General features: G+C 56.0%; 1 protein-coding gene across 1 annotated transcript in view; it reads left to right on the top strand.

Moving 5' to 3' along the window:
• Positions 1–24,451, top strand: part of HPS4 (HPS4 biogenesis of lysosomal organelles complex 3 subunit 2) — a 29,676-nt gene extending 5,225 nt beyond the window's left edge. Inside the window, exons 3-15 of the mRNA XM_038762384.1 lie at positions 1,556–1,646; positions 5,235–5,378; positions 5,847–5,954; positions 8,005–8,121; positions 11,295–11,389; positions 14,033–14,083; positions 15,052–15,085; positions 15,919–15,931; positions 19,143–19,245; positions 19,778–20,417; positions 21,182–21,314; positions 22,361–22,469; positions 23,771–24,451. Of these exons, the coding sequence (XP_038618312.1) occupies positions 1,556–1,646; positions 5,235–5,378; positions 5,847–5,954; positions 8,005–8,121; positions 11,295–11,389; positions 14,033–14,083; positions 15,052–15,085; positions 15,919–15,931; positions 19,143–19,245; positions 19,778–20,417; positions 21,182–21,314; positions 22,361–22,469; positions 23,771–23,948 (1,816 nt within the window). The 3' untranslated portion in view covers positions 23,949–24,451. The remainder of the gene's footprint in view (positions 1–1,555; positions 1,647–5,234; positions 5,379–5,846; positions 5,955–8,004; positions 8,122–11,294; positions 11,390–14,032; positions 14,084–15,051; positions 15,086–15,918; positions 15,932–19,142; positions 19,246–19,777; positions 20,418–21,181; positions 21,315–22,360; positions 22,470–23,770) is intronic.
• The last annotated feature ends 1,293 nt before the right edge of the window (positions 24,452–25,744 follow it).

Here is a 25,744-nt window from a genome sequence, read left to right as displayed (position 1 = left end):
CCCGCAGCCCATTTCCAGTCTAGAGGACTGTGATGCCTTCTCCCGAGTCTGCCACCTCTTCATCCTCAAGCCATGGCCGAGGTGTTTGGCGTTGCCCCGGTGTGGCTAGCAGCGGTAGGGTGGGCGGCCCGGCCTGGGCTACACAGGGCAACGGGTTGCCGAGCGCGCAGCGTGCGGGCAGGCGCCTTCTCGGAAGAGCCATGGAGCCCGGGGGGATTTGTGTGTGTGGAGGGGACGGTCCACTCTGCAGTCGGGCCCCTCTGGTCCGGGTGTGTTAAGGGCGGCATGTACCGCAGGACCGTGTTCAACGCCGGGGAGAGAGGGGCGACCGGATTTTTGCCGGTGACACTTGCTTTTCCTCTGAGGAGTCCATAGAGCTTGCCCAAGTCTGAACGCCAAACTCTGAAAACAGTTACATACATTCTCTGCACCGTCAGCTCATGATGGTCAAGGAATGTGTCCGTTTATTGTTCCTTCATTCAGAGGTATTTATTGAGCACTTTCTATTTGTACTGAGCGCTTGGGAGAGGAAAGTCAGTCAGTCACATTTACGGAGCACTTACTGTGTGCAGAGCACTGAACTAAGTGCTTATTTCTATTGTCCTCTCCCAAGCGCTTAGTACAATGTTCTGCACACAGAAAGTGCTTGGGAGAGGAAAGTCAGTCACATTTACTGAGCGCTTACTGTGTGCAGAGCACTGAACTAAGTGCTTATTTCTGTTGTCCTCTCCCAAGCGCTCAGTGCAATGCCCTGCACACAGAAAGTGCTTGGGAGAGGAAAGTCAGTCAATCACATTTACTGAGCACTTACTGTGTGCAGACCACTGAACTAAGCGCTTATTTCTTTTGTCCTCTCCCAGGCACTTTCTGTGTGCAGAGCAGTGTACTGAGCCCTTGGGAGAGGACAATAGATATAAGCACTTAGTACAGAGCTCTGCAGACAGTAAGTGCTCAGTAAATATGATTGTCTGACTTTCTTTAAATTCTATTTTATAATAATAATCATGATGGTATCTGTTAAGCGCTTACTATGCACCAGTCACTGTACTAAGCGCTGGTGGGGGGAATACGAGCAAATCAGGTTGGACACCGTCACTATCTCACGTGAGGCTCACAGTCTCCATCCTCATTCTAGAGTTGAGGTAACTGAGGCCCAGTGACGTGACTTGCCCAAGGCCACACAGCAGACGAGTGGCGGAGCCGGGATTCGAACCCCTGACCTTCTGACTCCCGGGCCCTCGCTCTCTCCACTGAACCATCTCTTATTTTAGAGGACTGTCTGTCTCCCCCTCTGGACTGGTAGCTCGTTATGGTCGGGGAAAGTTGCCTGCTAATTCTGGTGTATCAGACTCTCCCAAGCTCTCAGTCCAGTGCCGTGCACACAGTAGGCGCTCAGTCAATCAATCAGTCAATAAATCAGTCGATCAATACCCTGATCGATTGAAGCTGAGTCCCTCGGGAGGCGGGGAGGGAAGTCGGGGGGCTTGCGTGGTCTCTCTACGGGCGGAAGGAAACACCGCTTGGTTCTGAGACCCTCTCGTCCGTCTCTCTCCAGGTGGAATTATTTTTTCCTTTACGACGGGTCCAAGGTGAAGGAAGAAGGGGATCCAACCAGAGCCGGAATTTGTTACTTTTACCCCACCGAGGTAAGGCCCTGCCACCCCCTCAGCCAGACAGATGTGTACACATCTCCCTCTCATTCATTCATTCATTCATTGTCGTATTTACTGAGCGCTTACTGTGTGCAGAGCACTGGACTAAGCGCTTCGGAAGTACAAGTTGGCAACATATAGAGACAGTCCCTACCCCACAGCAGGCTCACAGTCTAGAAGGGGGGAGACGGCCGACAAAGCAAAACATGTAGACAGGTGTCAAAACCGTCAGAATAAATAGAATTATAGCTATAGGCACATCATTAATAAAACGGAGTAGTAAATATGTACAAGTAGAATAAATAGAGTAATAAATCTGTACAAATATATACAGGTGCTTTGGGGAGGGGAAGGAGGTAGGGCAGAGGTCGGGGGGCGATGGAGGGGGAGGAGGAGAGGAAAAAGGGGGCTCAGTGTGGGAAGGCCTCCTGGAGGAGGTGAGCTTTCAGTAGGGCTTTGAAAGGAGGAAGAAAGCTAGTTTGGCGGATGTGTGGAGGGAGGGCATTTCGGGCCAGGGAAAGGATGTGGGCCAGGGGCCGACGGTCATCAGTGGCTATTTCTTGAGCATTTACTATGTGCAGAGCGCTCTACCAAGCACTTGGGAGAGGACATTACAACAGAGTTAAGCCGCCGCATTTCCCATCCACGATGAGCATTAGGGGCGGTTTTTTATTTTGGGGGTGATTTAAGATATTTATTTATTCGCATTGATGTCCATCTCCCCCGTAGAAGGTGAGCTCACTGTGGGCAGGGAATGTGTCCGTTTATTGTTGTATCATCCTCTCCCGAGTGCTTGGTACAGTAGCTTGCCCACAGTTAGCGCTCAAGAAGTAGGATTAAATTGAATGAAAGAATGAACTGTCAGCTCATCATCGGCAGGGAATGTGCCTGTTTATTGTTCAGATGTCTTCTCCCAAGTGCTTAGTACAGTGTTCTGCACAGAGTAAGCGCTCAGAAAATATGATAGAATGAAGGAATGAATGAGTGCTGGGGTAGATGCCAGGTTGGACACAGTCCCTGTCCCACACGGGGCTCACGGTCTGAGGAGGCAGACATATTTACTATTACTATTTACTTGTACATACTTACTATTCTATTTATTTTGTTAATGATGTGCATTTAGGTTTAATTCTATTTGTTCTGACGACTTGACACCTGTCCACATGTTTTGCTTTGTTGTCTGTCTCCCCCTTCTAGACTGTGAGCCCGTTGTTGGGTAGGGACCGTCTCTGTATGTTGCCGACTTGTACTTCCCAAGTGCTTAGTACACTGCTCTGCACACAGTAAGCGCTCAATAAATATGATTGAATGAATGAATGAATGAAAAGGTGATCAGGTTGTCCCACCTGGGGCCCACAGTCTTAATCCCCATTTTACAGATGAGGTAACTGAAGCCCAGAGAAGTTAAGTGACTTGCCCAAAGTCACACGGCTGACAATTGGCGGAGCCGGAATTTGAACCAATGACCTCTGACTCCAAAGCCCGTGCTCTTTCCAATGAGCCACGCTGCTTCCCGAGATAGTTGGGTTGAAAACAATCCCTGTCCCCTGTGGGGCTCACGGTCTTCATCCCCATTTTCCAGATGAGGGAACTGAGGCCGAGAGAAGTGAAGTGACTTGCCCAGGGTCACACAGCAGACAAGTGGCAGAGCCAGGAATAGAACCCATGACCTTCTGAATCCCAGGCCTGGGCTCTGTCCACTAGGCCACAGTCAGTCAGTCCATTAATTCTACGTACTGAGCGCTCACTGGGTGCAGATGTCTTGTCTGTCCGTCTGTCCCCCCGCCTAGTCCGTAAACTCATTTCGGGCAGGGAACGCGCTTGCACATTATGTTGTATTGTACGCTCCCAAGCACTTACTACAGTGCCCCTTCCTTCCTCTCCCCCTCATCCTCCTCTCCATCCCCCCCATCTTACCTCCTTCCCTTCCCCACAGCACCTGTATATATGTATATATGTTTGTACATTTATTACTCTATTTATTTATTTTACTTGTACATATCTATTCTATTTATTTTATTTTGTTAGTATGTTTGGTTTTGTTCTCTGTCTCCCCCTTTTAGACTGTGAGCCCACTGTTGGGTAGGGACTGTCTCTATATGTTGCCAACCTGTACTTCCCAAGCGCTTAGTACAGTGCTCTGCACACAGTAAGCGCTCAATAAATACGATTGATTGATTGATTGATTGATTGCTGCACACATAGTAAGTGCTCCCTTCTGCACGTCCCCCTGACTTGCTCCCTTTATTCCTTCCCCCCTCCCAGCCACACAGCATGTATGTAATTTATTTACATTAATATATTATATTACCGTCTCTCTCCCCCTCTAGACCGTAAGCTCACTGTGGGCAGGGATCGTGTCTGTTATGTTGTTCTATTGTACTCTCCCAAGTGCTTAGTACGGTGCTTCACACACAGCACTCAATAAATACGATTGATTGAATAAACACCGTTATTATTATTGAGTAATAATAATAATGGTGGTATTTGTTACAACGCTTACTATGTGCCCAGCACTGTGCTAAGCTCTGGGGTAGATGCAAGGCAGTCAGATTGGACACAGTCCCCATCCCTTCTGGGGCTCACGGTATTTGTCCCCATTTTACAGATGAGGGAACTACCCGGAGAAGTGAAGTGATTTGCCCAAGGTCACATTTGCGACAGAGTCAGGATTAGAACCCAGGTCCTTTGACTCCCATGTCTGTGCTCTTCCAGCTGTTGCAGAGCACGGTACTAAATGCTTGGGAGACAAAAGAAAACAAAGTCAAGCTACGATGAGCTTCCAGTCTACAGGAGTGACAGATGTTAATAATAATAATAATAATAATAATAATAATAATAATAATAATGTTGGTATTTGTTAAGCGCTTACTATGTGTCAAGCACTGTTCTAAGCGCTGAGCACTGTTCTGATGCGAATAAATAGGTGACGGATATGGACATAAGTGCTGTGGGAGAGGTGAATAAATGGGTGCAAATCCAATGCAGGGGCGATGCAGAAGGGAGCGGGAGAAGAGGAGGTGAGGGCTCAGGCAGAGAAGCAGCGTGGCTCAGTGGAAAGAGCCCGGGCTTTGGAGTCAGAGGTCATGGGTTCAAATCCCGGCTCCGCCACCTGTCAGCTGTGTAACTTTGGGCAAGTCACTTCACTTCTCCGGGCCTCAGTTCCCTCATCTGTAAAATGGGGATTGAGACTGTGAGCCCCCCCAGTGGGACAACCTGCTCACCTTGTATTCTCCCCGGCGCTTAGAACAGTGCTTTGCACATGGTAAGCGCTTAATAAATGCCTTCATTATTATTATTATTATTCTTGGAGGAGGTGGGCCTTCAATAAGGCTTCGAAGTCGGGGAGAGTCATCGTCTGTGGGCTAGGAGGAGGGAGGGCGTTCCAGGCCAGAGGCAGGACGTGGGCGAGAGGTCGGCGGCGAGGTAGACGGGCTGGAGGCCCAGTGAATCGGGTTGGTGTTGGGAAAGCGAAGCGTGCGGGCTGGGCGGGAGGAGGAGAGCAGCGGGGGAGCCCTCCCGGGCCAAAGCAACAGGCGGTCATCCAAAGCCGCCGTCACGGCCTCCCCGGTTGTCCCGCAGACCGTCCCGGACCATCAGGAACTGCTGTGCGGACAGATCGCCGGCGTGGCCCACTGCGTCTCCGAGATCTCCGGCTCTCCCCCGACTCTCGTCCGCCTCAGGAGGCTCAAGTTCGCTCTGAAGGGGGATGGAGACTTCCTGTGGGTGAGTTTCCTTAAAAACCACATCCATTCTCTGGTGTGGGGTTTTGCTTTTCCCCCCCCTCAAGTGGCATTTAAGCACTCAGAGCATGCCAGGCGCCGCGGTACGTACGAGTTCATCAGGTCGGACCCAGGCCCTGTCCCACGTGGGGCTCGCACTCTTCATCCCCGTTTTGTAGGTGACGGAACCGAGACCCGGTGAAGTGACTCGACCACGGTCACAGAGCGGACGGGTGATGGAGCTGGGATCGGAACCCGGGTCCTCTGTCTCCCAGGCCCGCCTCAGGCAGAACTGAGTCCCGTCTGGAAGCCCGCGATGGCCTAGCTTGTTCTCAGAGCGCCTCGGATTTCGGGAAGCCCGTGCAGTTACGTTCCAGAATTCCCCGAGGGCGATCGGCCCAGAGCCCGCAACCCAAGAGCTGGCCGGATCCCGGGGAGTGGTGCCGTGCCCATCCTGCCCCTTTCCTTGCAGGCGCTGGGATGTGCCATGGAGCTGCCCGATGTCAGCTGTCAGCATCTCCTCCATCACCTGATTGGGTTTTTCCGTTTCTATAATGGCCCGGTTTCTCTGGCCTACAAGGTAGGTGAGGGGGCGGAGGAGGGAGGGGGGAGTGCGTGTGTTGTGTTGTTTGCGTGTTGTGTCCGGGTGTCCGTGCGTGTGTGAGAGCCCCTCCTTAGCTTGCAGGTGGGCTCGCGCATTGCCGCCATGTGGAATTGTTGCTGAATTGTACTTCCCAAGCGCTTAGTACAGTGCTTTGCACACAGTGAGCGCTCAGTAAATAGGAGTGAATGAATGTTGAGTGGTTGCACTAGTCTGAAAGCTCCTCGGGGGCAGAGATTTTGTCTCCCGGCTCCATCGTTTTGGACTTTGTGCTCTCCCTGTTGCTCAGTACAGTGCTCTGCACACAGTTAGAGCTCAAAAAATAAGATTCAACGAGTGAATGACTCAACCCAGGGCTCCACACATGGTCAGTGCTCAGTAAATACCATGAATCGACTGGTGGGGTAGAAAAAGTGCTTAGAACAGTGCCTTGCACATGGTAAGCGCTTAATAAATGTCATTATTATTAAAAAGGGAGACCTCTTTCAATCAGTAGTATTTATTGATTGTATTATTTAAATTGCTTAGATAATAAATAGTATTACTTCTTGTGAGCGCAGAGCACTGTATTAAGTGCTTAATACAATACAATACAATACAATACAAGAGAATACAATAAACAGAGGTGGTAGACCTGTTCCCCGCCCACACTGAGCTTATAATGTAGAGCAGGAGACAGGCGTGAATATAAATAAATTACAGATGGGTCTGAACGTGAATGCTGTGTGGCTAAGCAAGGGGTGAATAAAGGGTGCAAGTCCAAGGCCAGGGGCGGCGCAGAAGGGAGTGGGAGAAGAGGAAAGGAGGGCTTAGTCGGGGAAGGCATCCTGGAGGAGACGGGCTTTCAGTCGTAAGGCTCTGAAGATGGGGAGAGTCATCGTCTGTCGGATCTTAGGTGGGAGGGCGGTGCAGGCCGGAGGGGGGACATGGGTGAAGGGCTAGCGGTGAGATGGATGAGATGGAGGCCCAGTGAGAAGGTTGGTATTAGAGGAGCAGGATGGGCAGGCTGGGTTGGAGTAGGAGAGCAGCGAGGTGAGGTAGGAGGGGGCGAGGGGATGGACGGCTTTAAAACCGACCGCGAGGAGTTTCTGTCCGATAGAGAGGTGGGCGGGCAGCCACTGGAGGTCCCGTAGGAGTGGGGAGACATGGCCGGAGCGTTTTTGTCCAGAAACATCCTGGGCAGCCGAGTGAAGCGTGAACTACAGTTGAGGAAGTCGGGAGGCAGGGAGGGCAGCGAGGAGGCTGATGCAGTAATCGAGGGGGGGGAAGAGGGAGACAGGACAAGTGCTCGGAAGGGGCGGATTATTAGCCATGTCGTGCAGGTAGAACCGAGAGGATTGGACAGACTGACTACGTGGGTTGAACGAGAGAGATGAATCCAGAGAAGTAGCGTGGCTCAGTGGAAAGAGCCCGGGCTTGGGAGTCAGGGGTCATGGGTTCGAATCCCGGCTCTGCCACTGGTCAGCTGTGTGACTTTGGGCAAGTCATTGAACTTATCTGTGCCTCAGTTACCTCATCCGTAAAGTGGGGATTAAGACGGCGAGCCCCCCATGGGACCACCTGATCACTTTGTATATACCCCAGCGCTGAGAACGGTGCTTCGCACATAGTAAGCACTTAACAAGTGCCATCATAATTATTATTATTATCCTAGGTTATGGGTTTGTGAGACAGGAAGGATGGTGGTGATGTCTCCGCTGATGGGGAGCTCTGGTTTGGACATGTAAAGTTTGAGGTGTCGGCGGGACATCCGAGTAGAGGGGTCCCGAAGGCAGGAGGAAATGCCTGGAGGGGAGGGTTCTGAAGATCCACCCGGGAGCCACCCAGGAGCCGTGTCCACCGGTCACCTCTCCCTCTCCCGGGCCTGGGATGTCCGGCTAGGCCCCGGACCAACAGTCACCCCCGTGGGGGCCAGCGTCCCCCGGCTTGTGGCCGGCTGGGGCCGGCCTCCTCACCCCACGGCCTCCGGGCCGGACGGGGGAGGCAGGTAGAGGGGAGCCATCCATGACGCGGAGACCGTTCTTTCCAGAGCCAGGCTTGGGAAAAGCTGGGCAGGAAGTGGGACGTCTACATCCGGCACATCCAGAACGCCACCGGCGACGTGCACAGGATATTCCAGGCCCTGGGGAACCTGGACAAGACACAAGTAAGGCCCTCCGATGCTCGCCTTGGCCGCTCGGGGCCAGCCTCCGGGTCTGACGGTGTCCCGGCCCCCTCCGGCACGGTCTGGACCCCACCGGGGACGGGGTTGGGCGGCGGGAGCATCTGGTGGCGTGGGAGCCAGAGTTTGGTTCTGGCCGGACGTGAGCTTCCGCGGGGATGTCTGCCTCTACGATGGGGCGGCTTTTACTCCTTCCTTCCTCGGAGCCGGCTGGCAACTGGCAACATGCAGAATGGCTTTTTCTGCTGTCTCTGTCCCCACAGGACCCTGAGCCTGAGAGTCAGAAGGACCTGGGTTCTAATCCCGGCTCTGCCACATGTCTGCTGTGTGACTTTGGGCAAGTCCTTTCACATCTCTGGGCCTCAGTGACCTCATCTGGAAAATGGGGATTAATACTGTGAGCCCCATATGGGACAGAGACTGAGTCCAACCTGATTGACTTATATCTACCATAGCGCTTAGAACAGTACTTTGCACATAGTAAGTGCTCAACAAGTACTAATTAGCATTATTATTATTATCATTATTATCACCCACCCTGAAACAGAAGCAAGCCAGCCAGGGAGAGCCCTTTCCTTTGGCTTCTTTGCCATATTTTCCCCTATAGCAGTAAGAGTAGTTTTGAAGTAAATCAGTCGTACTCATGGAGCACTTTATGTGTGCAGAGCACTGTACTAAGCGCTTGGAAGAGTCCAGTAGAACAGAGTCGGTAGGTACGTTCCCTTGTCCATAACAAGCCTCCAGCTTAGAGGGGAGGCAGACATCAATGCAGATGAAGAAATGGTGGATACGGACATTAGTGTTGTGGGGCTGAGGGAGCAGGGATAAAGGGAGCAAATCCAAGCACAAGGGCGACGCAGAAGGGAGCGGGAGAAGAGGACAGGAGGGCTGTAACCAGGGAAGGCCTCTTGGAGGAGATGGGCCTTCAGTAAGGATTTGAAGCAGGGGAGAGTCATTGTCTGTTGAATATATCCTGCAAAGTGCTGGGAAGTAGTGTCTGGGGGAGGGGGAGACAGGATTTCTGGCCCTCAAGGGGCTTCTGGTCTCTGCCACCTGGGGTCCAGGCTTCATTTTAGGGCATTTATTAAGCGCTTACTACGGGCCAGGCACCGTACTAGGCACTGGAGTAGATACAAGTTAATCAGGTTGGACATAGTCCCTGTCCCACGCAGGGCTCACAGTCTTCATCCCCGTTTTACGGATGAAGAAACCGAGGCAGAGAGAAGAGAAGCGCCTCGCCCAAGGTCACAGAGCAAAGTGGTGGAGCCGGGATGAGAACCCAGTTCCTTTTGACTCCCAAGTCCGGGCTGTACCCACTAGACCGCGCTGCTTCTCTCCTACAGCCCAGAGCGTTTGGACATGGACCATTACGTCCCAGCGCTTAGTACAGTCCCTGGCACATAGTAAGCGCTTAACAAATAGCATCACTGGCTGAATATCAGGCCAGCTAGTGAGGCCTCTCAGTCCCCTGGGGCAGAGCGCTCTGTCATGGCTAGAGCCCGGGCCTGGAGTCGGAAGGACCTGGGTTCTAATCCCAGCTCGTCCCCTTGTCTGCTGGGTCCCCTTGTCTGACTTGCCCAAAGTCACCCTTCACTTCTCTGGGCCTCAATGACCTCATCTGGAAAATGGGGATTAAGATGGTGAGTTCTATGTGGGACAACAACTTTGTCCCACTCGTATCTACCCCAGCTCTTAGTACAGTGCTTGGCACAGAGTAAGTGCTTAACGAATACCACAGGGCGCTCCCCTCCCTTGAACTTGGGGGAAGCCCAGGTCGGAGCTTCCGGGCCCGGACTGGGGCGAGGTGCCGCAGAGAGAAAGGCCCCGGCCGGCCCCCCTGGGCCCGTGCTGGCCCTGGGGCCACCCAGGGACTGCTGGGGCCCACCCACTTGGGGGCATGGGCCGGCAGCGGCTGTGGCGGTGAGATGCGGGGTCTCTGTGGGCCCCTGGCCCTGAAAGGGAGGTCTGTGGAGGGAGAGGCTGTGGCCAGAGAGAAGGCCGCGGGGCTCGGGCGTGAGGAGGTGAGCTCCCGGCCCCCTTTTGGAGTCTTTCCTCTGTCCCCTGGCAGCTAGCTCTTCCATCTCCTCGTCCTCCTTGTCCTCATCCTCCTCATCATCCTCCTCGTCCTTGTCCTTATCCTCCTCATCCTTGTCCTCCTTGTCCTCATCCTCCTCGTCCTCATCCGCTTCGTCCTCATCGTCCTTGTCCTCCTCGTCCTCATCCTCCTTTTCCCCCTCGTCCTTGTCCTCTTCGTCCTCATCTTCCACATCATGTTCCTCTTCCTTGTCCTCCTCATCGTCCTCATCCTCACCCACTTCATCCTCATCATCCTTGTCCTCCTCGTCCTCCTCGTCCTTGTCCTCCTCGTCCTTGTCCTCTTCGTCCTCATATTCCACGTCATGTTCTTCTTCCTTGTTTTCCTCATCGTCCTCATCCTTTCCCTCCTCATCCTCGTTCTCCTTGTCCTCATCCTCCTCATCCACATCTTCGTGCTCCTCATCCTTGTCCTCCTCGTCCTCATCCTCCTTATCCCCCTCGTCCCTGTCCTCTTCGTCCTCTTCGTTCCTCACCTTCCACGTCATGTTCCTCTTCCTTGTCCTTCTCATTGTCCTCTTCCACTTTGTCCTCATCATCCTTGTCCTCCTCATCCTCATCCTCCTCGTCCTCCTCGTCCTTATCCTCTTCGTCCTCATATTCCACGTCATGTTCCTCTTCCTTGTCCTCCTCATCGTCCTCATCCTTTCCCTCCTCATCCTCATCCTCCTTGTCCTCATCCTCCTCATCCACATCTCTGTGCTCCTCGTCCTTGTCCTACTTGTCCTCCTCCTCCTCCTCGGCCATCTCCATATTTTAGGGTTCCCCCGGATCACCTCATAAACCTCCGACAGGTGGACTTGGGGTTTCCCCACCAGCGGGAGAGCGCTCCCTCATTCGCCCATTTCCCTTCAGGGCCCGAGGACCAGGCCCCTGCTCCAGCGCTCCCAACCCCAGAAGCGCCCAATGAGTAACGTGGATCGGGCGGCTCGGAGCACCCACGGGACGGTGGCGGCTCGGCCGTCATCCTGGAAGCCCCCCTTGGATTTTCTTCGGAGAAGTTCGGGGGTCGTCAGGGTGCAGTCACCTGCTGACCCGGAGCCTTCTTCTGTTCTTCCGGACAGGTTGAGCCCTTGCTGTTGCTGAAAGCGGCCCTCATCTTGCAGACGTGCCAGAGGTGTCCCCACGTCCTGGCCGGCTGCATCCTCTACAGAGGCCTGTAAGTCGCACCCCACCCCTAGGCCGCCGATTTGCGCCGGTCTGAGCCTGCTCGCCTGGCGGCTCGTGTCCGTCCTCAGGCTCCTCGGGGGTCCCGGGCAGGGGCGTCCGACCACTGAGGGTCCGGACCCCACCTCGTGGATGGGAGGAGTGGAAACCCAGAAGCCATCCGGCTGGGCAAGTCGGTCTGTCAGTGGTATTTGTTGAGTGCTTACCATGTGCAGAACACTATTCTAAGCACTTGGAAGAGGACGATACAACAATAAACAGACACATTCCCTGCCCACACCGAGCTGACAGTCTGCAGGGGGAGACAGACGTTAGTAGAAAGAAATGACAGCTATGGATGTAAGTGGTGTGGCGATGAGCAGGGTGATGAATCAAGGGAGCGAGTCAGGGTGACGCAGAAGGAAGTGGGACAAGAGGAAAGGAGGGCTTAGTCGGGGAAGGCCTCTGGGAGGAGACGGGCCTTCAGTAAGGCTTTGAAGGCGGGGAGAGTCATCGTCTGTGGGATAGGAGGAGGGAAGATGTTCCGGGCCAGAGGCAGGATGTGGGCGAGAGGTCGGGGGCGAGATGGAGGCCCTGTGAGGAGTGTCTCCCGCCGCCCCCCTGGGCTGTGGTGGCTGTGGAGTCTGTAAGGCGGATTAGAAGGCTGCCTCGTGATGCCTCGTGCTTCTCACTGCCCTTTTTTCGGGCCCGCCCCGCTCCCCCGCGGAGAGCAGCCCAGCCGGAGGGTGGGGAAGACCCTCCCCTCCCAACCCCCACCGTGCTCCCGCTCCGTCCCCACCCCCCAGCCCGCAGCCCCCTGCTGCCACTTGACGTCCGCCCCCGCCACCCTTTGGGGCCCCAGAGCGTCAGGCCTACATGTGGGCCAGCTGGCCAGATGCCAGGATCCCTTGGGGCTAGCCCATAGGAATCGTATCTTTCCCCAGAGGAGGGCAGAGCCAGGGGGTGGTGCGAGGGGCATCTTTGCCCAGTAAGTGAGAAGGGAGAGCAGCTTGGCCTCGTGGAAAGAGCACGGGCCTGGGAATCAGAGGCCCTGGGTTCTAATCCTGGCTCTGTCAGGTAACATTGGCCACTTCTCAGGGCCTCAGTTTCCTCATTTCAAAAACGGGGACTCAGTACCTGCTCTCCCACCCCCTTGGACCGTGAGCCCCTTATGGGACAAGGACTGCATCTACCCCCGTGCTTAATGCGGTGCTTAGCTCATAGTAGACGCTTAACAAATACCACTAGTCTTAGCAGAAGAAGTATTTATTGAGCGCGCACTGGACACATTGCAGTGTGGCAAGAGCTCAGGGGACTACAAAAGCCCCACAATGAGCCTTCGGTCAAACAGAGGAGTTTATAGTCGAACAATGAGTTGTACAATAATAATAATAACTGTGGCTTGTATTGAACATCTGCAGGGTGCCAGGCACTGTAGTAAGCCCCGGGCTGGAGCCTGGCATAGTAGGTAGAGCCTGGGCCTGGAACTCAGAAGGTCATGGTTTCTAAACCCAACTCCACCATGGATCTGCTTTGTGACCTTGGGCAAGTCTCTTAACTTCTCTGTGCCTCAGTGACCTCATCTGTAAAATGGGAATTAGGACTGTGAGCCCCATTCAGGACAAGGGACTGTGTCCAACCTGATTTGCTTGGATCGACCCCAGCGCTTAGTACAGTGCCGGGCGCACAGTAAGCGCCTAACAAATGCCATGATTATTATTATTATACAAGCGAATCAGGTTGGACCCAGTTTCTGAGCCCATTCCGAGGCCTTCATTCCTGTCATTAGTATTTATAGAAGCAGCGTGGCCTAGTGGATAGAACACGGGCCCGGGAGTCTGGTGGATCTGGGTTCTAGGCCTGCCTCCTCCACTTGTCTTGGAGTGACCTTGGGCAAGTCACTTCACTCGTCTGGGCCTCAGTTCCCTCCTCTATAAAATGGGGGGGGGGGGGGAAACTGTGAGCCCCATGTGGGACGGGGACTGTGTCCAACCTGACTAGCTTGTATCTACCCCAGCGCTGAGAACAGAGTCTGGCCCAGAGTAAGCGCTTAGCAAGTAATAATAATAATAATAATGGTATTTGCTAAGCGCTTACTATTTGCCATGCTGTTCTAAACACTGGGGAGTGATGATGATGATGATGATGGCATTTATTAAGCGCTTACTATGTGCAAAGCACTGTTCTAAGTGCTGGGGAGATTACAATATGATTAGGTTGTCCCACGGGGGGCTCACAGTCTTAATCCCCATTTTACAGATGAGGTAACTGAGGCACAGAGAAGTGAAGTGACTTGCCCAGTCACCCAGCTGACAATTGGCAGAGCCGGGATTTGAACCCATGACCTCTGACTCCAAAGCCCGGGGCTCTTTCCACTGAGCCACACTGCTTCTCTATGATATGATATGATATGATATGAGTGATATGAGGCAATCAGGTTGTCCCCATTTTACAGATGAGGGAACTGAGGCTCAGAGAAGCGAAGTGAGTGGCCCAAGGTCACACAACAGACAAGTGGCAGAGCTGGGATTAGAACTCACGACCTCTTGACTCTCGGGCCCCGGCTCTTTCCGCTGAGCCATACTGCTTCTCGAAAATAACGCTGCTACTGTCGGTCACCCTGCCGGGCTCTGAGTTGGTTTGTCTGCCGTTGCAGGGTAGTGAGCACCCAGCTGGCCCCGTCCCTGACGGCCAGGATTCTCACCCAGGAGGAGGAGGGTGAGGGGCGAAGTCAGGTAAGATCAGAGTCGGGACGTGGGAGGGCTTGGGAGCAAAGCTGGGCCGGGCGGTCCCTCAGTCGGCACCTCCGGCTGGTCCACTGTGCTATTTGTTAAGCGCTCACTATGGGCTAGGTATTGCACCAGCAGGTCGGATTGGACACAGTCCCTGTCCCACGTGGGGCTCACAGTCTCAATCCCCATCTTACGGATGAGGGAACTGAGGCCCAGAGAGGAGCGTCGTCACCTATCTGCGGTCGGAGAAGGGGTCTGCTAATCCCGGCCCCACCGCACGTCTGCTGTGTGGCCTTGGGCAAATCGCTTTACTTCTGGGCCTCAGGTCTCTCATCTGAAAAATGGGGATCAAGACTGTGAGCCCAGTGTGGGGCATGGACTGTGCCCAACCTGCTTATCTTGTAGCTAACCCAGTGTCTGTCACGTAGAAAGTGCTTAACAATTGCTATAATTGTACTATTATTGTTATCTTCCCCTGCCCTCTTGGCTCCAGTTCCGTTCCCCAGTTGCCCCCTCAGGGTGGAGATTGGGAGCTGGTGGCCTGGGCGATGGAGAATGGCTCCTCCCTGGAGCCGTCCCGCCGAAATGGCCCCCGGGCTGGGCGTTTTGAGGAGCGCCACCGTCCTGAAGGCTGCCCGGGCACCTCCCGGTTCCCCCCAGTCCCCCGGCAGTTGGGACAACCCCCGAGGGCCTCCCCCAGTCCGCAGGGTCTCTGGGTCAGCCTGGTCCACCCCCCGCCCCCCACCTCCAACCCGGGATGTGCCAGAGCCACGGGCGGGCGGCCCAGGGGACCGTCTACTCCACCTGTCGTCCCCTCAGCCCGGAGGGAGGCGGACGCCACCCGGCCTGGGTCCGCTCGCCTGGCCTGGGCGCACAGGTGGGCGCGGGCGCCGTGGTGGACCGTGGGAACTGATAGCTCTCTGTGTGTTTGTGTTGGTGTTTTCAGAACCTCCCCGGAGGAGCAGAAGGAGGAGGCGGCCAGGAGGAACAGAGTAAGCCCGAGAGACACGCGGCAGCGGTGGCTGGGAGTCGGGATGGAGAGTCCGGGCCCCCAAATGCTGAACGAGGGCCGGGCATCTTGGCCGTTCCCCAGCATACATTTCCACCAGGCTCCTGGGTCCTGCAGGGGAGGTCAGGGAGGTGGCCCGGCTCCCTCCCCACCTTTTGACACCCCCCCTCCCCGCCTCCTTGTCCTCTTTATCTCTTTCTTGTTTCTCTCTCTCATCTTTCTCATGTCTTTTCTCGAAACTTTCACCTCTCTCTCTCTCGTCTCTCAACCGTCTCACCTGTCTCTCATTTCTCTTTCTCATCTCTCTTTCCTCTCATCTCTTTCGTCTCTCCCCCCATCCTTCTCATTTCTCTGTCTCGTCTTTATCATTTTCCTCGAGGCTTTCACCTCTCTCGTCTCTCAACCATCTCATCGGTCTCTCATTTCTCTCTTTCTCATCTCTCTTTCCTCTTATCTCTTTCATCTCTCCCCCATCCTTCTCATTTCTCTCTTGTCTTTATCATCTCTTTCCTCAAATCTTTCACCTCTCTCTCGTCTCTCAACCATCTCATGTCTTTCATTTCTCTTTTTCATCTCTCTCTCCTCTCATCTTTCATCTCTCCCTCCATCCTTCTCATTTCTCTCTCTATCATCTTTGTCATCTCTCTTTTCTCTTAACTCACTCTCCTCCCGTCCCTGATTTCTCTCTCATTTCTCTCTCATCTTTCCCTTTTCTCTAACCTCTTTCACCTCTCTGTCTCCCGTCTCTCAACCATCTGAGAGAAGCAGTGTGGCTTAGTGGCATGATCATGGACTTGAGAGCCAGAGGACGCAGGTTCTAAAGCCGTCTCTGCCACTTGTGTGCTGTGTGACCTTGGGCAAGCCACTTAACTTCTGTGTGCCTCAGTTACGTCATCTGTAAAATGGGGATGGAGGCTGTGAGCCTCACGTGGGACAACCTTGTATCTACCCCCATTGCTTAGGACAGTGCTTGGCACATAGTAAGCGCTTAACAGATACCATCATCAACATCTCATCTGTCTCTCATTTCTCGCTTTCTCATCTCTCTTTTCTCTCATATCTTTCATCTCTCCCCTGCCTCTTTAGAGCCCAGACCCTCACCCCTGTCACCTTAGCCGGTCATCAGGAGGATCCCAACACCTAGGTTTTCAGCCTGTCGTTGGTTTCTTGTTTTTGGGGGGCGGTGGGGAGGAGGGCGGCCCCCCCACTGCCCAGGTGGAGGCAGGCAGGAGTGTGACAGGCAGAGGATCAGAGGATAAGGAAGAGCAGGGTGAAAGAGGTCCAATCCCTTTGTCTTCTTTGTCTTTCCTTTAGCGGGTAAGCTCACGGGCAAGGAACGTATCTGCTCATTCTGTGGTAGCGTGCTCTCCCAAGTGCTTAGTACAGCACTGTGTGCGTAGTAAGCACTCAATAAATACCATCAATTGATTGATTTTTAAATGGTATTGATTAAACCCTTACTCTGTGCCAGGCAGAGTAGTAAGCACTGGGGTAGACACAAGGTAATCAGGCTGGTCACAGTCCCTATCCCATCCACCACAGAGTTCACAGTCTTCTTTTTATTTTTTATTTTTTAAATGGTATTTGTTAAGCACTTGCTATGTGTCAGGCACCGTCCTAAGCGCTGGGGTAGGTACAAGCTCAGCAATTCGGATACAGTCCGTGTCCCACGTGGGGCTCACATCCTTCATCTCCATTTTACAAATGAGGGAACTGAGGTACGAAGTCACGAAGCAACTTGCCCAAGGTCACACAGCAGGCAAGTAGCGGCACCGGGGGATCGAACCCAGGTCCTGTGACTGCCGGGCCAGTGCTCCTTTTTTATTTATTTATTAATTTTTTTATGATGTTTGTTTTGTTAAGCGTTTGCTCTGGGCCAGGCACTGTACAAAGCACCTTGGTGGATACAAGCTAATCGGGTTGGACCCAGCCCCTGTCCCACAGAGGGTTCTCAGTCTTGCCTCAGGAAAGCAGCATGGCGCAGTGGCTAGAGCTCGAACCTGGGAATCAGAGGTCATGGGTTCTAATTCCGGCACCCCCACTTGTCTGCTGTGTGGCCTTGGGCAAGTCGCTTACTTCTCTGGGCCTCAGTCACCCCATCTGTAAATGGGGATTAAGACTGTGGGCCTCAGGAGGGACAGGGACCGTGTCCAGCCTGATTTGCTTGCGTCCACCCCAGTGCTTAGTAAAGTGCTTGGCACATAGTAAGCACTTAACAAATATTATTATTATTTTACAGATGAGGGAACTGTGACACAGAGGAGTGATGTGATTTGCCCAAAGTCACACAGCAGACAAGGGACGGAGCCCGAGTTAGAACCCAGCTCCTTCTGACTCCCAGTTAGTCAGTGGTATTTGTTGAGTGCTGACTGTGTGCAGAGCACTGCAATAAGCAATCGGGCAGTACAGTAAAACAGAGATGGTAGACAAGTCCCCCTTCCCCAAGGAGCAGGCCCGGGTTCAATCCACTAGGCCTCGCTGCTTCTCAGCTGCTTTGTCCCTTGTGAGCTGGCCGGTCAAGGGTGATGCTGTCCACATTGTCTCTTTGCGAGGGGTGGGGACACTTGTCTTTTGGGGGGATTTCAGTTTAGGAGCATTCTCTCTCTCCTGTTCGAAGTTAAGCTCTTTCCAAGAGAGAAGAAGCAGAAGAGTAATTGTGGTATTTGTTAAGCGCTTACTATGTGACAGACACTGTTTTTTTCACTCAGTCGTATTTATTGAGCCCTTACTGTGTGCAAAGCACTGTACTGAGTGCTTGGAAAGTACAATTCGGCAACAGATAGTAATAATAATGATGATGGTATTTGTTAAGCGCTTACTATGTGCCAAGCACTGTTCTAAGCGCTGGGATAGATGCAAGGTAATCAGGTCATCCCACGTGGGGCTCACAGTCTTCATCCCCATTTTACAGATGAGGCACAGAGAAGTGAAGTGACTTGCCCAAAGTCACACAGCTGATAAGTGGCAGAGCTGGGATTAGAACCCACGACCTCTGACTCCCAAGCCCGGGCTTTTTCCACTAAGCCACGCTATCCCTACCCAACGACGGGCTCGCAAGTCTAGAAGGGGGAGACAGACAACAGAACAAAACAAGTAGACAGGCATCAACAGCATCAAAGTCTAAGCGCTGGGCTAGATTCAGGATAATCGGGTTGGACACAGTCCCCGTTGCACGTGAGGCTGACAGTCTAAAATAGGAGGGCAAACAGGAGAATCGAGGCACAGAGAAGTCAAGTGATTTGCCCAGGGTCACACAGCAGACAAGCGGCGATCCCGTCTCTGTCATCACGGGGGTATTTATCAAGTGCTCACTCTATACCAAGCTCTGTGCCTAAGCGCCGGGGATAAATATCAGGTAATTCAGGCAGACCTGATCCCTGCCCTAGATAGGGTTCAGAATCTAAGACACGGGGAGACCGAGTCTCTTGCCTCTCCCCACCCCCCTTACACAGAGGAGAAAACTGAGGCTCAGAGACAGGGAGCCCCTTTAATTGATGGGTATTAAGCACGTACTATATGCCAGGCTCTGTACTAAGTGCTGGGGTAGACACAAGGTCATTGGGTCAGACACGGTTCCTGTCCCGCAGAGGGCTCACAGACTTCCTCTGCATTTTACAGATGAGGTAACTGAAATGCAGAGAAGCGAAGTGACTCGCCCAAGGTCACACAGCTGATACGTGGTGGAGCCGGGATTAGAACCCATGTCCTCTCACTCCCCGGTCCTGGCTCCTTCCGCTAAACCATGCTGCTTCTCTGCAGACAGGGCCCACCCTGGCAAGCTTTATTGTATCACCCTTTTCCAAGCGCTTACTTTACACACAGTAAGCATTCAGGGAAGTCCACTGATTGATAGATCGATCGATTGATTGATTGATAAAGAGGTTGAGGCACCCCCGAGGTGTCACCCAGCAGGTGAGACGGAACTCGCACTTGGGCTTCGGGACTCCCAGGCCGAGGCTGCGCCTCGCTAGCCACGGGCCTCGTGGTCAAAACTGACGGCTCTGGTTTTGGTTCGGCTCTCCCAGGCCCCAGACTACCGCCCGACGTCCAAATCATTCCCGTCTTCCTGACCCAAGACGAAGCGGACGCCCTCCGGGACTTCCCGCTGGAGTGGAGGAGGAGGTGGAGGTAAGGAGTTTGGAGCCGGGGGGTGGGAGGGGATCTCTAAACCTCCGTTTCCACCGCCTTCCGCCTCCTCTCCCCGCGTCCCCCGCCGTCACAAGGGGAGGAAGAGAGGACCTGGAGGGGGGCGTTCTTCAGCACCAAAACCAGTCCAGCTTCATCCGTTTCCCCAGAATTGGGCCGGGGGTCACCCCACAAGGGAGCCCCCTGAGGTGTGGGCGATGAGCCGTTGCTTGTGGCCCTCGCTCGGCTAGATTCCAGGCTCCTCGAGGGCAGGGATGGGGATGGCGAGGCCAGGCGCAGAGGACGGGGCTGTGCCCACAAGAAGGACCCAGCAGGCGCCTTCGCTGGTTGGGTGGCGGTTGACCGTGGCTTCGGGCGGAGATGGAGCCTGCTGGGCCGCCAGGAGGCTGAGGCGGGTGGTCTCTGAGGAGCTCCATCCGGCGTGGCAGCGTGGCATCCCTCCGGGCCCTCAGGGAAGGGAGGTTTAGGTGGTCTTATGTGGGGGTCAGGGGCTCAGCATGACCTCTCTCTGCAGCTCTCCTGCACCTCCGGCCCATCACGGAGAGGAGTCCCTGCCCGCCCTGCCATCTCCCCAACCCGGAGGGCCCCAAGGGACGGAGGCTGAGGCTCGGAGCCGGGAATCGCCAGTGGCGGGAGAGGCTCAGCATCCAGACCCGGAGAGGCCCAATGGCCCTGGGGCAGCCCCGCGGGAGGCGGGCCTGTCCCCCTGGCCGGACCCGGGCCTGCTCCCGGAGGACTTTGGGGCCTCCGCTGAGGCGGGGCGGGGAAGGGGAGACCCCGTGTCCGGAGCCTCCCCGGACGAGGACGTTGGCTGCTGGCCAGAGACGCCGGAGTCCCAGGAGCGCTGGTCCGAGGGGGTCCCTGACGGCCATTTCCCAGCGTGCCCTCCCCCGGGGCGGCTCCCCCGGAGCCCCGTCCCCCAGCGGGCTGCGTCGGATGGGGGTGACCAACCCGGCCCCACCCCCTTCCCTCTGGAAGCCGAGGGCCCCCCACCCCCGCCAGCAGAGGTCAAGCAGCCTCAGAGGCCCGAGGGGGCGGCCGGAGGGGCCGCGCTGGTGAAGATGAGTCTGTACGTCCACCGCGTCGGTGGGCTGCTGCTCACGCTGCTGGCCGAGCAGCCGCTCCGCACTGACAGCGACGCCACCGAGGAGGTGGTGAGTGACCCCAGCTCGCCCCGCCCCGCCCCATCTCCTCCCCTCTCCTCATCGATCCCCCCCGGGCCCCACAGAGCTCCGGGGCCGCCGGCCGGGAGGAGGGGGGCAGGGGGCAGACCTGCCCTCTGTGGGAGGATGGGTGCCCCTCCAGCCTGCCGCCCAGAAGGCCCAGGGCATCTCCCAGCCCCGAGGATCACCCTGGGTCCTTGCCCCCTGGGGATGGACCACCCAGAGGAGAGAGAGAGAGGAGAAGCAGCATGGCTCAGTGGAAAGAGCACAGGCTTTGGAGGTAGAGGTCATGGGTTCAAATCCCGGCTCCGCTACTTGTCAGCTGTGTGACTTTGGGCAAGTCACTTCACTTCTCTGGGCCTCAGTTACGTCATCTCTACAATGGGGATTAAGACTGGGAGCCCACCGTGAGACAACCTGATCACCTTGTGACCTCCCCAGTGCTTATAACGGTGCTTTGCACGTAGTAAGCGCTTCACAAGTACTGTTATTATTATTGTTATTGTTGTATTGGGTGAGCCCCTTGAAACTTCTCCGGGCCTCAGTTTCCTCAGGCCAGGGTCCCCAGCTCCCAGACCATGAGCGTTGGGCGGGGTGGTGACGGAGGGGCAATGTGGGGGGGAAAGGGTGTGGACCGGGGGACGTGCTTGGTGAATGCCACCGTGGTAACTTCTCCCGGAGCTGCCGTGCCCCCCAGGCCAGAGGGCGGGCACGTGGGGCTGAGCCGGGGGTCCCGTCTGTCTCCCCGCTCCCAGTACTACAGCAGCCTGGCGTCGCTGAACGGGCTGGAGGTCCACCTGCGCGAGAGCCGGCCCCGAGCCCAGCCCTTCTCCGCCCGAGCCGCCTACAGCTTCGCACACTATGACCGCATCCAGAACATGCTGACCGGTAAGGAGCCGCCGCCCGCGCCCCTCGGGGGTCCCGGCTGGGGGCCGTGGGGGTCTCCTCAGCCTCCCTCACCAGGGTTGGGTCGGTGTCGGCACCCCTCGCGGACAGAACGCCACTCCATGGACTTGACTTCCGCTGCCTGCTTTTTCGGGCCTAGAGCTCTGGGTAGTCTCTCTCAATCACTCATATTTATTGAGTGTGTACTATGTGCAGGGCACTGTACTCAGCGCTTGGGAGAGAACAGTGCAACAAACACTTTCCCCGCTCTCTCTCTCCTTCTCTCCCCCACTCCCCATTTCTCTCCATCCCTCTCTTTCCCTCCCTCTCTCCCCCTCTCCTTACTCTCCCCATCTCCCCCCCTTCCTCCTCTCCCTCCCTCTTCCCCCCCTCCCTCCCTCTCTCCATCCCTCTCCCTTTCTCCCTCGTCTTCTCTCTTTTTTCCCCTTTTCCTCCCTTTCTCCCTCTTTCTCTCCTCCCTCTTTTCCTTTTTCCCTCCTTGTCTCCTTCCTTCGCCTTTCTTCCTCCTCCTCCCCCTTCCTTTTTTCCTCTTCTCTCTCTCTCTCTCACTCATTCACTGTCTCGCCCTCCAAGCCAGCCGTCGGACAGCACTACGGGTGTAGGGGAACCCCGGGAGTCCTTCCCACAAGAAGCGGCCACCCACCGCGGGGGTTGAGGGGAACAGGGCGAGACACCAAGCCGGTGGCCGGGACCCCTGCCCAGACGAGGCATCCAGAGCAGGTTCCTGGAGGGCAAGTCCACGCCTCCCCGTCCTCAGAGAGCGAGACAGCCATCAGGGAGAGCAGGGGGCTCCCTCCGAGCTTCCCCCTTGGAGTCAGGACCCCCTGAGCCCCCAAGCCGACCCAGGCAGGGCATCGTGCGCGTCCTCGGGCCCGGACTCTCTTTGGCGGGCCGGGGGTCGGGACCCTTACGGCCTCCTCCTCCTCCTGGTCCGGTAGCGAGGGGGTGGGGACGGGGGCGGCGCGGGCAGCCGTGCGGGCCGCTGCTGACCTCCCTGCCTCCCCCTCTCCCGCGTCCCCCCTCCAAAGCCAACCTGCCGCGGGGACCCACGGCCCAAGACCGGCATTTCCTGCGGGCCGCCGGCCTGGCCCACACCGACTTCGCCCGGCTGCCGACTCTGTACGAAGTGACGCTCAGGTACGAGCCCCGCCCCCCACCCCCTCGCCCCCAGCTGCTTCCCCCCATCCCGGAGATGGAGATGGGTTGAGGCCGGCTCCCTTCCTCCCACACGGGGCCTGGCCGCCGCCCGCGGAGAGAGGCCGTTTGTTCTCGGCCTCACAGGCCGTCGTGCCCTCAAGTCCGTCGTCCCCGGTCCGGTGGCTGGCGTGCTGTCCTCAACCACGATGGACAGGGCAGCATGGCCTAGTGGAAAGAGCCCGGGCCTGGGAGTAAAAGGCCCTGGGTTCTAATCCGGCCTCTGTTACCTTTTTTTTTTTCTTTTTTGATGGTAGTCCTTAAGCACTTACTATGTTCCAGGTACTGTACTAAATTCTGGGGTAGATCGAAGCTAATCAGGTGGGACACTGTCCCTGCCCTGTCCCCCGTGGGGCTCACGGTCTCAATCCCCGTTTTACAGATGAGGGAACCGAGGCCCAGAGAAGCGAAGTAACTTGCCCAAGGTCCCACAGCAGACAAGCGGCGGAGCCGGGATTAGAACCCAGGTCCTTCTGACTCTGTCCGGTAGGCCACGGTGCAGTCACTTGCCTGCTGTGTGACTTTGGGGAAGTCACTTCCCTTCCCTGGGCCTCACCTTCTTCATGTGCAAAGGAGCCCCATTCTCTCTCCTGCTTAGGCTGTGAGCCCCATGTCAGGCAGGGACTGTGCTCGACCTGTTAATCGGGTATGTCCCCCAGCGCTTAGGGCAGTGTTGGATGTGTAACAGCTGCTTTCTAGACTGTGAGCCCATTGTTTGGCTCAGTGGAAAAGAGCATGGGCTTGGAGTCAGAGGTCATGGGTTCAAATCCTGGCTCTGCCAATTGTCAGCTGTGTGACCTTGGGCAAGTCACTTAACTTCTCTGGGCCTCAGTTGCCTCATCTGTAAAATGGAGATGATGGCTGTGAGCGCCCCCCCCCCATGGGACAACCTGATCACCTTGTAACTTCCCCAGCGCTTAGAACAGTGCTTTGCATATAGTAAGCGCTTAATAAATGCCATCATTATTATTATTAACAAATATCATCATTGGGATGGACAGGACGATGCCGATGACGATTTTAGCACCCACTCTGTGAGCGGCCCCGTCAGCTCAAGTTCGGAGCAGTGGCCCCGGGGGCTTCTCTGATTTAGATGGGGGCCAGGAGGGGTGGCGACGGTTGACGAGCGGGGGGCGGTGGACCCACGGGTGCCCTGGGGGAGCCTTGCCGCCCTCCACAGTGGGTCGGGGGTCAGGGGTCAGTGCCGCATTCCGACCGGTGTCCCGCTCCACCGCGGTGGCTAGGAACGCCTCCACGACCGTGTATGCCTGCCGCAACGCCGCCCACGAGACCTACTTCCAGCAGCCGTCGGCGGCGGGGGCGGCCCGCGGCTGCGGCTTCCCCAACCCGCAGGACGGGCTCTGCGCCCTCGCCGCCAGAGCCAAGCAGAAGATGATGAGGCACGGGGTCAACCTGCTCTGAGCCGTGCGACCCACCCGGGGGACCGCCAAGCCCCAGGCGCAGCAGGAAGGAGGTTTGGCCGAGGGTTCTGCGGCCCGGAGAATCCGTGGCTTTCGACGCCGGCCCCTCCCGCGGTGGCCCGGGCCCCGGCTAGCCGGGCCGTGGGGCCGCGGCTGGAAGGGGAGTGCCAACAGAGGAGCCCTCCTCCCGCCCCCTGGGAGGGCCAGAGCCGTTCGGACCGTGCCGTGGGTGGACGATCACTCCTTCCACGGCTTCGGATTTCCGTCGACGGTCCACAGGCCCGGAGGGCGAGCTCCCAGGGGCCGGGCGGCGGCACCTCCCTCCAACCTCCGGCCCGCCCGACTCGCTTCCCCTCGGTGGAGGGACGCACACGTGGGCGAGACGCGGGCGGATTTCCCGAGGGGGCGGCGAGGGCCGTAGGAGGGCCCCGGGACAGACGTCTACACCCCGGCGCGGGGCGCGTGCGTGCTCTTCCGGTGCCGGGCTTCAAATAATCAAAAATGCAGCTGTTCCGGAAAGCCTCACGTGGATTCAGTTCCAAAGAGTGTTGAGAGTGAGGGGTGTGTATGGCTGGCTCGGTGCACGCGCCCGTCTGCGTGTGTGTGGCCCCTCCTCTCTCACAGAGTTTGTTTGCCCTGTTGACTGTAAAATGAGATTACTTGAGTGGATGACGGGTGTGTGACCTCCTCTCTTGTAAAGTTTGTGTGCCCTGTTGATTCGGTAAAATGAGATTACTTGAGTGGGGGGCGGTGGGGGTGTGTGTCCGTGTGTGTGTGTGTGTGTCCCTCCTTTCTCACAAAGTTTGTGTGCCCTGTTGACTTCGCAAAATGGATTATTTGAGTGGGTGATGGGGGTGTGGGGGTGGGTGTCTCTCCCCTCTCCGAGTTTGTTTGCCCTGTTGAATGTGTGAAATGAGATTATGTGAGGGGGTGATGGGCGTGTGTGTGTCCGTCCATCCGTCCTCCCCTCTCCAGCCATATTAGCTCTCTAAAATGGGATTACTTGCGTAGCGGACAGAAGAAATTTTCACGGAGCGGGGCCTTGAACAAGCAACTTCGTAAAGCCGAGTCTCCTCCACCAGTCGTAGGTCTGGAACCCAGATCCCCGTACCGAGCGCTTGCGCCCGTGGCAGAGAGAGAGATCGATCTAGCGTCTTAGGGACACATCGAACTTGCTTCAGTGGGGTCGGTAGGCGTGGGGGCCGGGGAGACATTTTCCTCGGAAAACGTGGTGTGCCGGCGGGGCCTCCTGAAGAAGCGCCGCCCTGATTGGGCAGTGGCAAAACTGGGCAGACAGACGGACGGCGCCAAGGCCAGCGAGAGAGGTAAGTCTGCGCCGGGAATCCGCCGGGGGGCCCCGACCCCGGGGAATCGAGTGACAGCGGCTTAGCCTGGCGCGTGGCCTAGGAATCAGGAAATCGTGGGTTCTAATCCCGGCTCCGCCACGTGTCTGCTGTGTGACCTTGGCCAAGTCACTTCACTTCTCTGGGCCTCACTTCCCTCATCTGTAAAATGGGGGTGGAGACTGTGAGCCCCATGGGGGACAGGGACTGTGTCCAACCTGATTAACTTGTATCCACCCCAGTGCTTAGAACAGTTCCTGGAACCTAGTAAGCACTTAACCAGTACCATAATTATCATTATCATTATTATTATCATTATTATTATTAGTGGGAAGAGAGAGCCTGAGCTGGGGAGGCAGAGGACCTGGGATCTCATCCCAGCTCTGCCATCTGACCTCAGGCAAGTCACTTCACTTCCTTGGGCCTCGGCTTCCTCATCTCTGAAATGGGGATT

The sequence above is a fragment of the Tachyglossus aculeatus genome, chromosome 21 (genome assembly GCF_015852505.1).
Source record: "Tachyglossus aculeatus isolate mTacAcu1 chromosome 21, mTacAcu1.pri, whole genome shotgun sequence".
Lineage (NCBI taxonomy): Eukaryota > Metazoa > Chordata > Mammalia > Monotremata > Tachyglossidae > Tachyglossus > Tachyglossus aculeatus.
Note: the sequence above shows the minus strand (reverse complement) of the source record. Positions and strands in the feature narration are given on the sequence as shown.